The sequence below is a fragment of the Myodes glareolus genome, chromosome 12 (assembly GCF_982192425.1).
Source record: "Myodes glareolus chromosome 12, mMyoGla1.1, whole genome shotgun sequence".
Lineage (NCBI taxonomy): Eukaryota > Metazoa > Chordata > Mammalia > Rodentia > Cricetidae > Myodes > Myodes glareolus.
This window is the reverse complement of record NC_142037.1, coordinates 60991642-61005553: the sequence shown is the minus strand read 5'-3', so window position 1 is coordinate 61005553 and position 13912 is coordinate 60991642. Positions and strand designations below refer to the sequence as shown.

General features: G+C 36.0%; 1 protein-coding gene across 2 annotated transcripts in view; it reads left to right on the top strand.

Moving 5' to 3' along the window:
* The window catches only part of Dach1 (dachshund family transcription factor 1), a 375243-nt gene that overhangs the window by 185497 nt on the left and 175834 nt on the right, over positions 1-13912 (top strand). For both annotated transcript variants that reach the window (XM_085698263.2, XM_085698264.2), the window contains exon 3: positions 10482-10643. In XM_085698263.2, coding sequence (XP_085554389.2) covers positions 10482-10643 — 162 coding nt within the window. The remainder of the gene's footprint in view (positions 1-10481; positions 10644-13912) is intronic.

Sequence of the window (13912 nt, the reverse complement as noted above, 5' to 3'; positions counted from 1 at the left end):
TTGAAAATAGTCTTGGGAAAGAATGAGAAAAATGCACATGCTCACCAGTCCGGTCTGCTCCTTGCCTGTGTCTTCAGTTTGCTGGAGACAGAGGAATGTTCTCATCTTGTGGCTCCATGTTCCTTGCAAAGCTGCAGTAATTAGCTGGTTGTTTAAATTACTAATTGACATGCAGAAGTTGAAAGCCTGAGAAAGTGTTTTAGTTTTAGTTTGGTTCTTTTTCAATTAGCTTAAATTATTTAAGGTGAATAAATCTACTGCGGTGATTTAGTTTCTTATAATAGAATCTCATGGCGCAAGACAAATTAGGTCAAGAGAAGCCATTGGATTAGGGTAACCCTGGATGCTGTTCTCAAAGTGAGGACATGTTAAGAAAGTTCAGTGTTTGCTGTCACTCTTATTCCAAAAAAACAAATAGAATATACTGACAAACAACCAAAAATTCAAAATCCCCCAAATTATATTTATTCTCCTATCAGAATTAAACATATTTGTATTGAAATAGTTTACAGCAAGAAAAGGAGATATGAATAATACAATACCCATGTCCTCCCTTCCTGGGTAAGCCTGGCAGAATATGGTAATCAGACTTTAGAAGAGTGCATTTTTATTCTTGAAAAGCAGCAATGTCATATTGTGATAGGGCTAAATTTGCCTATGACACATTCAAGGCATTAAGTAAGTTCACAGTGATAAAAAAGTTGTGCCAAGACAAAGCCTTCATCAGCCCGAGCCTGACATCTTGCTCATATTGTGGACCACATTCACTGTTCTTTAGAACATTCCCTATCAGTCATTGGGGGCAGAGTCTGTTCTTCCAAAGGTCTGCAAAGATCCAATTTGTAAGACTCTTCTTGATCGGTATTTTTCTAGGCGCTGTCACCGTTCAGCTCCTCCTTACAAACAGGTGAAAAAAATCTCCCATCACATAGGCTGATGATGTCCCTCAGGAAATTCTGACGTAGCTGCAAGACTTAAAGACTAAGAAGTCAAGGATTGTACCATCTTGCCTGCCGTCCCTTTGCTACTTACCGCATGTTGTTACTCAGTGATGGGAGATGCAAATATTCCCAATTCACCCTGACCCCAACTCAGTTCTTTTGAGAAAGACAAAAAAAAAACCAATTTCCACAGATATTAATATTATATGTCTCCATGAATGTATGCCCTTCATGGGTCTTTTCCACAAAAATATTTGTTACCATATCAGAAATCTTTTATGTACCCATTTTTTAAAGGTATTGTGATGTCTTCAGATAATTCTCTCCAAAAAAAAAAACTTACTGTCCCCTCTCCTCCCCACTTGCTTCTTCTTCCTTCTCACCAACTGTACTTGCTTCTTCTTCCTTCTCACCAACTGTACTATAGCTGATCCGCAAAGAACATACACACATTTTGAGAAAACCGAAGATGAAATATGGACTTATTGAAGTATCAAAGAATAGTAAGACAAAGTAGAACATTTAAGAAGATTTTTAAAAGTTCGAATGCCAGTGAGATTGTACTTTTGTTATTTTCTCATCAATTACAATACCTTGTTCATCCCAGTAATAAATTATCTATTTGCTTATCAGAAAACATCATTTTAGAAGGTCAAACTCTTGTCAGACACTCACGTGAGTCAAAACCACCTGCCTTGGCTCAATTACTGAGTCATTTTGTGTGGTGGCCAGCGATAAATGTAAGAAGAAATGTTGGGCCTTAGAATGACGAAAGGAAAGTTAATGCCACTTAAAAAGAGAGAAGCAGAGTATAGTGTAGCATGCATCATTAAAATCAGAACGAAATTTTGATTATTTCAGTTAGTGAGCATAATGAGAATTTATTCAGTATGAAAGTTATGCAAAACATTTTGCTGGCCTGTGCACTACGCATAGTTTTCTGGTAACGTGACAAATGTTGCTCTTCACCAATGCCATAGAGAACAAAGTTCTGTTCACAAAGGTGAGTTATGATTCTTTCTCCAGCAAATCCATTGTGAATTTTATGAAACTGTCATTGAAAATTTGATCAGATTTCTATGCCAGTTGACACAATTGTTCGTTTATTTAGCTGTCTAAACTTTGCTCCCCATGCAGTTTATAAACTATCAAGCAAAGGGATGCATCATATTTCAAATGTTGTAGCTTGCTTGATAGTCTTCTGTCCTTTTACCTTTATCTTCAGTGGGTTCAAGTCTGAAATTTGACCTAGAACTGGGCATGCACTGCCAGTGTTTAATGCTGTAATCTCATGGAAAAGATTACTCTCTTTGCCCCTACATCTCACTGTCAGTAAAACAAAGGTTCCTATTATCATTTTCTAGTATCTGAGTTTTATAAATTTAATCCCCAAGTGGTGGCTTAGAAATGATTTTCTAGAGGAAATAGCGTTACAGAGGAGTACAAGATACACACATCATGCTAAGTTTACCTTCCCACACATGAACTAAATTTTACTGAAAACCAAATGACAGTTATTGAACCCTTTTCACTCATTCTGGTTTATCCTGTTTCTTTGAGTCAGTAATCAGAAGATGAGCTTTTCAAAGCCCTCCATTAAAAAGGCTCAATGATTTATTCACGGTCAAACAGCATCCCCATGGTGGGTGTTTGACCCTATGTTACCACTACTATTCGACTCCCTTCATTCAGGGTAATGGGAGTTTAAACTGTCCATAAAAATAATGTTAATACTGATATTTATTTGACTTATCAGTCATTAATTAAATAATGATGTTTCTTTTAAAGTATTGTTATAATGAAAATACAACTGCATCATTTTCTTGCTTCAATGTCCTTTCTCCAGACCCAACTAATTCCCTTCTCCCCAATCCATCCCAGCCCCCAATCTGTTTCCTGGCTACTGAAATAATACCTGAAAAGTAACAATATCAATACAGATGCTAACTCAGAATGGGGATAATATGTTTCTTACCATATGTTTATTTAATTTTGTGAGGATTTTTTTGGTTGCTATTGTTAGTCCAAACATTTCTAAAATCTAATTCAATCAATTGAAAAACTGAAAACTGGTATAGAAAGTGTTTCCATTAGTGGCCTTGGGGATCAATTTTCCTTTTCTCTACAGAATACAAATGTGCTACAAAGGGCAAGAAAGTCAGTCTAATGGGCGTTAAGAGACAAGTTCATGCTGAAAATCTTCACTTTAACCAGATGCACAATTAAGTTTCTTATTGTAGTAGCTTATAATTTCTGCTATTTATGCATTCAAAATGAGAACAGACATGGTTCAATCACATTTTTAATTTATTTAGAAAGTAATAAGAAATAAAATAACTCTAGATTAGTGTCAGTTTTTGGGCAGCTGGTATTTAAATAAGCATCAGACAAAAAGTGGAGTTTCAGGAAAAAAAGACAGTGGTGTTTTCAAGTTGTTGCACTGAGCCAAGAGTTCTTCTGTGCTTGGAGTGATTTCAATTGAGTTGAAATTCAAACGCATATAGAGCTTACAATGCACCTTCAACGTAGCTTTTCAGCTTCTATAGGAACTGTCAGGGGCAGAAAGATTGCCTCACAGTAATGAGTGTTGAATTGAACTATGCTTTTTGGTGTTTTGCTTTCTGAATTGAGTTGTTAGACAAGATTAATTGCACACAGTGAGAGTTTTAAATGAATGACTATGTAAAGCATTAAGTTCCTCTCTATGCCACTCGGGGAAAAAATAGCTGGAAGGTTTAAATGAATAAATGTATTTAATGCACAAAATGCCTAGACTAATTTTAAAATTCCTTTACTAACATCCTTATTGAAAATAGAAACCCACTTTATTCATCTGTCTTGGTTATATTGCTCTGGTTGAAGTAATTTAATATTCCTGCTTTCTGCTAATCTTCTAGTTCAACAGAAGTAAACAATAGCTTTCATAAATTAAAAATACACTCTTCTGAACATGCTTATAAGATTAAAAAAAACAAGGCTGTAAACATTTATGACTGAAGCAAACTAGATTGTTCAAATCCTGCCATGATGCATCGTGTATATCAATATGGCACTGGTATCAGTTAGAATGCAAACAAGCCTTTAAATGATGTGCCCCTTCATTTCAGCTGGAGAAGCTGCTTCACACCATCTGCCTATCAGATGGTTAGGAACCAGGACTGCGTATTAATGCCACATGTTCGATTTTCCTCCTTCTTGTAATGGTTAGATTCATATTGCTAATAGCTGTGCATAAGCACTGTCGATGAAATCTCTGTGGCAGTGGAGTGATGAGATATTTATAAGCCGCCTGTCTCCCTGAATAATCAGTGGAAAGAATGCCAGACATAAATAACCTATCAATTCCAGAATATTAATAACTACCCTTGACCACAATTTCTTGCATGTTTAAACTTGTTTCTTTTAGGTGTGAGTTAGCAGCATAGACTAACAGCGACCTATATGGACTATTTGAATACTTACTATCTCTTCAGTTTAGCATGATTTTTCAACCATTAGCATTAGAGAAATGCATTTTATATGAAAGTTAAAGTAAAAAGATACAGCATATCAAACATTTGGAAGTCATCTTGATGTCTTTGAAACCAAAGATCAAAGATCGGACTTTTCAAGTTAATGAGCAAACAAACAGATCAGAGAAAGTATTTGACAGCAATCTGTCTCTTTTCTTGATATTTATAATCTACAGTTGTAATTCTCTACTTATAACTAAAGGCACTAACTTATTGGAAATAAATATAATGAGATACTTACTCTTTTTTAAAAGAGTCGTCAGGATTATTTAATTGGTATTTGAAAAAATTTAAAGGCTGTTTAATGAAAGTTGAAAGCAGAAAATAATTGCTCTCTTTACAAACTAAGAGGTTGCCTGTAAAAGCCCATTTCACTTCCAAAAGTTTGACTCCTGCTATTGTATTTGAAACAGCAAGGGCTTCGTATCAATACCGCACACAGAGTATGGGTTCAGTGATTTTATAGAAAACTTGATTCATGTGGATGACTGAATCAAAAATTATGCCATGGTAGCCAAAAAGTTACATTCCAAAATCTTTGATTTTGGTTTATAATGTTTAGGGAATGAAATCAAGGTGCTAATTATTTCTTACTGTAAGAGATCATTCATTCATTTATAAATCAAGGAGCTAATTATGTCTTTCTGTAAGAAGTCATTTGTTCATTCATTCATTTGCCCATCTTAAGGTATCTGCCTACCTTTATTGATTATTTTTGTTTGCATAGTTTGTTCCCTCTCCTTTTATTCATAGATCCTTTGAGTATATATTTCTGTGATGATTTTTTAAAATTCCCTCATAGAAGTCATTGCAATGCCATTCCACACAGTTAGTAATAATTCATTATAAAACAGAAACACTGTGTAAATCTTAGTGTAAATTTCTCAGTAAGCATCTATATACAATGTAAAATATTTCTTATAATGCATTAAAGGAATCTTCTGCAACTTCCACCCCCTACCACTCCTGTGAGCTACTGAATTGACTAGTTCTGAAGAGAAAATTAGTTGTTTTGATTTGGAAGAATTAAAAGCAGTGGCAATGTGAAAATGTAAGACACTTTGGAGTAAGTCATGAAAGCAGAGGAAGCTAAAGTTGCCGTGAGTCTGAGGCAGAACAGAAGTGGGGTCTGTGAAAATAGTGCCACAGAAAGGGTGAAGGAATAAGGGAGATATTTAAGGTTACTGCTATTTCCATCAGAGAATAAGTTTTTGCTACATAAAAACATGTCATGGGTTGAAGTCTTGGCATTCTGTCAATTATTTATTTCTTCCACTTTTCTTTTTCAAAGGAAGTTAATTATTGAACAATATACACGATACAACCTCCATCTGAGGCTACAAAGAAATTCACACTATGCTTTCACTAGAGACAATAAGATTCAAGGGATTTGAGAATTACCTTGGAGGTTTAAAAGGGAAGGACCACTGAAAGCCAGTGGAACTCTAATAGATGCAATGAGCTACCAAATGGCTTGGCCTCTAAAGCTTTACGCAGAAAGAATCTATGGACACCCCTGTTTTATATTAAATTCTCAGATTTGTTATCTCTCATGCATTCTCATATAATCTAACACAAACATAAGGTGTTCATGTATCTTTTTTTTTTAGCATTTTCAAAATAACCGCTATATTTTCCTTGTGGCTCTTCAAGGGATCTTGTATGTGAATGACTTTTCCATTCAATGATAGGTCACACCAAACACCATCATAATAAAAAACACTTGGTGTAAGTATACCAAGAATCTCTCCATGTTCTGTTTATAAATCTCCTAGGGGTGTAGCCATAACTCCCATATTATTTTAACCACATTATCTTCTCTCATATAAAAGAGAAAGACATCAAAGTATTGGGTTGTTAGTCCTAGACTACACAGAAGGATGGAAAGACGATGCATGTAGCAGTAAAATTACTATAAGCAAGTGCAGAATCTCAGAGTCTCCAGCTCAGACCTTCTGTGTCAGAATTATGGGTGGTATGATATAGCTATGTGCTTTGTTTGAAAGCTCCATGACTGGTTCTGACACATACTTGAAATCCAAATTCCTATTCACCTAGGATGAAGGAAAACATGATTATCACTGGTCCTGCTTGAGCGGCCGGGTAACGTCATGTATGTCTCTTGAAAGGACTGAACCTTGAGATAATTCATAAAAGGCGAAAGATCTTTCTCCAATAGACTGAATAGTTAAGGGTGTGAGCCTGTTTATTTAAGTGGTTACATCACCATGAGAAGGTGTCATAGGTTTGTCTAGACCACAGAACTACAAGGCTCCCCCCACAAAGTCACACCCGCATATTGAAAAACTTAAGTTGTAGAAGGTAATGTAGACCCACTTGGGTAACTGAAATTGCATTAGGTATTTGGGGCACAGAAATTAATCTGGCACTGGTGATATTTCCACACGGATTATCAGGCAAGCGAACACTAAGAAGCATGTAAAGTATTAAATAGCAGACAATGAATAGCATCATCCTGCCTCCATCTTCCCTGGCCACGCTGACTACTATGTGAGGAAAGCATCCCAGGTGGGGAAAGTGACTGCTTTGAAGACTGTACTGCATTTAATTCATACATGTGTGCACATGACACTTGAGGATTTACATATAGGTTTTTTTTTTGTTTCTTCAGCTTTCACTTCTAGCATAAATTGGATTCTGTCATTTATAAACAAAAATATTACACAAGGTAGGGGAGGTAAAAGATTAGGGGCTGAATCTTTGAAGATTTGGGGGAAGGGAGTAGATATGATTAAAACTGTATTATATGAAGTTAGTTTTCCTTTTATTTTGCCTCTCTCTCTCACACTTTCTCTCTCTCTCTCTCTCTCTCTCTCTCTCTCTCTCTCTCTCATTTCGAGACAGGGTTTTCATGCTAGCTTTGTGACTGTCCTGGAAGTAGTTCTTGTGACCAGGCTGACCTCAAACTCACAGAGATCCACCTGCCTCTGCCTCCTGAGTGCTGGGTTTAAAGGGGTGTGCCACCACTATCTGGCTTTTACTTTGAGATTATAAAATAATTACATGATTTCTCCCTTCCCATTTCTCCCTCAACATTCTCCCATATTCCCCTCCTTGCTCTATTTAAATTCATAGCCTCTTTTTTGGTAAATTGTTATTGTGTGCATATATTTATACATATATACATATATTTTTTTGAAATATAGCCTGCTCAGTCTGTATAATGCTATTTGTATGTGTCTTTTTAGGACTGATCATTTGGTGCTGGATAATCAACTAGTGTTCTCTCCCCTGAAAAAGACTATTTAAAAAAAAGCATTGCAGGAATTTAAGGAATAAGATATATTCCCAAGATAAATTCCCAAGTTTGCAATTGGGGCAGTAGTGAACATGAAGGAGATTGGTTGAATTTAAGATATTAAAAATCAAGTACAAGAAGGGTTAGTGGAACCGAAAATCTATAATTGTTGCATATACCAAAATTTCCTACCTGTATTAAAAAAGACTTAGGTAAAATTAGGATGCCAAATTGTATGTTATTCAGATTATAGCATGCATGTATTCATGTGCACAGTTGATTTTGACACATGTACCTTTTAGAGTTATAGAATTGTGAAACTTGGAAAAAGTTTCAACCAAATATAAGATAATAACTTTACTAGAAGTAGTTATGATAATTGAATATTAAGATAAATATAAATGATCTAAAGTAAGGGACTAAGTAAAGAAAGTTTTCCACTGAAAATTAACACTAGGGTTTGACTTGCAGATGAATAAGGAATAAGACTTGTCCATTCTGAGTATAATGTGCTAATCTTTATTAGTTTTCTTACTTGATCTTTATTATTTCCTCTTTGGACTCAGAATGATTTTACAGCAGAAGAATCTCTTTTCAAAAAAGATCAATTGGTTTTCCTATGACAAGATCTTGAACAATTATATTTGTGGTATTTAAAAATTGAAGGCTAGTATATAATTGCATCTCTTTATATATTGAATGCAATTACTAGATCCTTCTGTAGCAAGAAGTCAAGTTATGGGGCTGAGAAGAGATATAAATTAGTGACAAGTCAACACCAGGAAACAGAGGAAAGGACAAAGAAGATGTTCACATTGGTGACAAGGAAAAAAATCAAGGAAAACCTTTTTCTGGGAATCACAAAGATGATTTAAAGGGAACAGGAAAGAAAATGCTCTGAAACATCTTTGAAGGAAATGAGTCATTGAGGAGAAAATTCAATCATAGGAAGATGAGAGAGTCTGTTCAAGTTGGGACTTAAAAGGCAGCAAATGCTTGTGCTAAGCCCAGATGGATTCTTTGAATTTAGATCAATGCCTTTTAAGGAGTGGTTATGAGTTTTTCAAGCAAAGATCTGATCTGCAGATCTTATTGCATCCGGGTGAACATGGTCAACGCCTCTCTGCACTGATCTGATGAACAGGTCGAGTCGTCTGTGCACTGATTACATAGCAAAGGTTTCTACCAAGACTTCCACGTAATTCCATGGGCAGCATCTTTTTGTTGTGATAACTAGGAGTAATGATTAGCGGGGAGGAAAGGGAAAAAGAGGGATGGTCATTCTTTCTACTAACTGGGAGTGCAGACAAATCACACAGATAAATCCAGAAGGCCAGAACAAAGTGCACAGGATCTCTCAGGCAGCTGTGTGAAAAGATGATGCACGCAGGGAAAGACACACTCTCCTTGCATAGACTGCTAATGTTCTAGAATTAGGAGACATTATTCATTTTTTCCCATGGCATGTAACTTTTTCTCAGATGGGTGACACCAGGTTAAGGTGGTTAAAAAAAACTTTGTAAAAGTTGACATTTGAGAAGATAATATGTTTTGGGTTCAAAATTCTTTTCTTCTTATCTATAGAACTGCACTTTAGGTCAGTGGCTTTTGTTCCATGTTTCATATCTGATCTGTCATCTGTATGTCTTGTGTATACAAGACAAAGCAGGGACAGTGGTCTTTCTGGGCTTAAATACAGCATTTTAGAACTTGTGTTATATTCCATAATGCGTAAAGCAAGCATGATATTGATCAATAATATGTTTTTACTATGGTGATCAGATTAATCTTTAGTCACTGAAATCAGTGCTTAAAGACTTAATAAGTGGAATGAAATCATTTGTTGTAATTTTCTTTATTTTTTATTGATTAATCAATTAGTTTTCACCCAGTCTGATCATATTTTCTCCTCCGTCCATCGCCCTACCCCTCTCCACCCAGCCCCTCCATCCAACTCTCTTCCCCGACATTCCCTTCCACTTCTCCTTCTTCGGAAAAGGCAGATCTCCAACATATTTCAGCCAGCCAGGCCATATCAAACTATGTTAAGACATAACAATCTTGAATCCTGCAGCTACTTAGCTGCACATGGACAATGGCCGCTGCCACTGAATAAGTCACCACTTCACAAGGAAAAGACATGCACAGGAAGACACATACACTGGAGTGTTGCATGTACCATAACATAAATGTAAACATAGTCTTTATCGCCAGAAGCAGGCTGTCATCATCTCAGGGAAGATGGGGGTTAAGATGTCAAAGTATGAGTAAATTTCACTAGAAGAATGGCAGTTGTGGAAGTGAGCCACACATGAAAGCAGAGGGTTGATGCTGCAGGCCGTGTATGGGAAAAGGTGGCACATCTACCAGAGCTTGAGTGTGCTGGGATACCTCCAGTTAGGGAGGAGACTTTGTGCGTCGGAGGTAAGCCTTTTCATTAACCTGCAGGGCTGACTTTCAACCACCTGTAGAGGAGGTTGCGCAGGGAATGGAAAGTTCAGACTGTGTCTCTTCGAAAGTTCATTCGCTCCACATTTGCAATCTTGTGAAATATGTTTCTGCTAATACTTAAGCAGGGAGTTTGATTAGAATTTGAATGATTGTGTCAGTGTTGCATGGGCTGTTTTGGAACAGAAATATATTAACAGTATGGCATAAAGAAATTATATATTCTATGTTTGTATGTGTGTTATGGAAAGAGATGGCCTATTACACAAAACACTTGGTTTGAATTACTTTGGTTTTATTTTTAATTTTTTTTATTTTTAGGTTTGACTGCAGCTGCTGCAGCCGCTGCAGCTGCTACCAATGCAGCTATTGCTGAAGCAATGAAGGTGAAAAAAATCAAATTAGAAGCCATGAGCAACTATCATGCCAGTAACAACCAACATGGAGCAGATTCTGAAAACGGGGATATGAATTCAAGCGTCGGTAAGTTTTTATGTTCACTGCCAATATTCAAATTCATTTTCTCATCGAGTTAATTTATACTCCAAAATAAAACTACTGGATATCCACTGATGAAATGAGTTTTTTTAATATCAACAAAAGGACATCTTTTAAGTCTTCATTTTTCCTCTCTAATACAGATACTAAAAAGCTGGAAGTTATAATTTTTAATATAGGATCAGTTCTATAACTAAATTGTAGGCTACACATAATGAATTGATATATTTCATAATGCAAATGAGTTTTAAGAATAAAAATTATAAATTTTTGGTGTAGGTAATCAAAAATATGTGTGTGTATTCAATCCTACATGACATCTAAAAATCATTTTAATGCATTTATTATAAAGTAAGAAACTCATTACCATCAACAGCAGAGTTTATACATCAGCTTTCCCTCATTCACACAGGATGCTTCTCAGGTTTCCTGTCTGAAACCATGAAAAATAAAGATATCATATCTGCTTTGCTATATTCATCCATATAATACATTTTATTTTGCAGATTGGGCATTTTAAGAGATTATAAACAATATATAATAAGAAAAATGACATTTTCAAAATATAATGTACTAAGAGTTACTTAAATCTTTTACTTTTTGTCATATTTTATAATTGATGCCGGGCAATGTATGCCTTATGTAAAACTTATAAACGGTTGCTTAAAATTCTCAGTTTAGAATCCTGTTTACTGCAGGCAATGAAGACCCCACAAAGTTAAAGTGTGTTTGAGGGGTTTGGAAACTGAAACCTTTCCTTGTTGCCAGAAATGTGTATTCTTTTTGATATTTCCTTCTACCCACCACTATTGCAAAGACATCTCCCATTTGAAAGGAGCAATATGAACTTCCCCTGATCGCCTGACTTCCTTTCTCTTCACTCAAAATAAAACCAAAGGCAGCCATTTTAGCTGTGCAGACCAAGCATGTGACTTGTGAATCTGGCTTTAAAGGTGTGTTAAGCTTTTTTAATCAATGAAACATTTGTCATCTGGGTGTTAATGTGGCAAAACATTTCATACTGTTCATATACACTAATGTTTTCCTTGAAAGTACAGAATTTATGCTCAAAATACAACTTAACAAAGGAAAATTGCTTGTTATCCTTTCCAAGAAGGCTTGAAGTGAACATAGAAATTCATCACAATTCAATCAATTTCTCTTTTTCATGCAGCATATTAATGTTGTTTCTTATGCTAATCAATAGCTCTCTGTTTTCCACCGATTAGTATGTACTTAAAGGCATTTGATGAAATATTACGAATTGTAATAATTATCATTTCATTACAGTTCCTCATAAGCATAAGTGATTTGAAACATATATAACAAACACAAAATAGCACTTCATCCATGAAGGCAAAGAACCACTTCTGACATTCAAATGGGAAGACTAGATCTCTCAGCAGGACCTCATAAGGACAACTGAATTGAGAGTGGCTGTCGGTGGCTATTCTCAGAACAGTGGAAACATGGAGAACCACTTGAAGAGATGATGCTACAGCAAGACAGTTCAGGCACATACCAACATGTACACTGCTTGGAAGGCTAGGGACAAGGCTAGAAAGTATAAAATCACTTAGCTCATGGTTCCAGATGCCATTTAGACTTTACATCACATATTGGATATTGTAGCAATATTGAAGCAAAATGAAAGAATTGTAATGTTCTCTTTTTTAGAACTATGTGTAGAAGGGCTTAAAATAAAACTCCTTTGCTTTGCCTACTGAAATAGGTCAACTTGCAGCACTTACAGAAATAAGTTATCAGTGATTGCTTGGCAGATACCAAGATCTTGAAAGGTGGTAGTCTGAGAGCAAGGCTAATCCATTGAACTCCAGACAGGCTGACCTCTGTAATGTCCCAAATGAGGGAAATTTTTGACTGCAAATACTGTACAGTAGTGGACTGTGTTCGTGTCCTCTCCCATAAAAAAAAAAATCTACTTACAAATTATAGTTACTATTCCAAATGATGCCTTGATTATGTTTAAATTTTCAGAATGAACTTACAAAACAGGCCATTCCTGGTAATAGATGCTTGAAGCAGGGATGAAGAGGGACAATAACCTTTTAAGGAAATCTTTTCACAACAAACCATCTCTTAATTTCGCTGAGCAGCTGAGCAGCAGTTAGCTGTTCAGAAACCATCAGGCAGAAGTCAAGAAGCAAGTGGCCCACAATTAAAGCATTAACATGCATTTCATTCTTTTAGTATGCAATAATGTTTACGTAGTGACCAAATTACAACTCCCTTTAATTATTCAGGTACTTAAGCTATTATTATGTCTTAAAATATAAACAATTTAAATATCCCATTATATTTTAGTTGTGAAAATAGCATTTTCTATTAGTTGATAGCTTGCTATAGTGTTATAACATAGTGGGAGCCATCTTACATCCATTTGAACCAAGAGAAACACTTAGTTGTGTCTTCTTAGAAGACTGTAATAGTAAGACATGTTTGCGACAGTGGGATGATAGACTCAAAGGGACACACATCATTTCTATTTGGGTCTCTTCAGCTCATTTGGGGAGCTCTTCTGGTACCATTTTCATTCCATTCTTAACATGCTGCAATTGTCTTTGAGTTCAGAATTCCTACTGTCTTTCCTAAAAACCTAGATTCTTGGACATTTATTTGGAAAGTATAAAACGTGAGTATTATGTAGGAGAGTGGCTGTAAAGGAGAAAGGAATCCCGTGAAGGTCAGATCAAACTGCATAGATCAAAGTCGTTGCTGAACTGAGCAGTTTTTGTGGCTCCAGGCTTCTCTGAAGACAATTCCCGCTTCTTTTAAGTGCTCAATAACAATTTGATTATGACTTTGAAAAGTTACGTGGACTTTCTGAGCTTAACCGTTCAAGGCAACTGGGGAATGACACAGTTTGATAATTGAACTATGTGTGCCTGGTGTTTAGTACCTCATTCATTATGTGTGCTTCCCACATTGTTAACGTGAAGTTTGGTGTTACTTTTGTTAATACAGTTTCCCAAAATTGCCTTCCTAAAAGTCACCTTCTTCCCATTTTTACTGCCATGAGCAGGAGCTTCCCTTTTTACATTCTTCCAGTCTTGGGTACATGTTACTTTGGCAGCTATAGAGCTAAGAGAAAACTTGGAAACATCTTACATTGTACTCAGTTAAACTTCAATACCGAAGTGATACATCCAGTATGCAAGGACCACAAAAGTATTAATGGGAAAGACTGGCCTACAGCAGCAGGCAGGCATTTGTTGTGCTCTGGGAGTAACTAG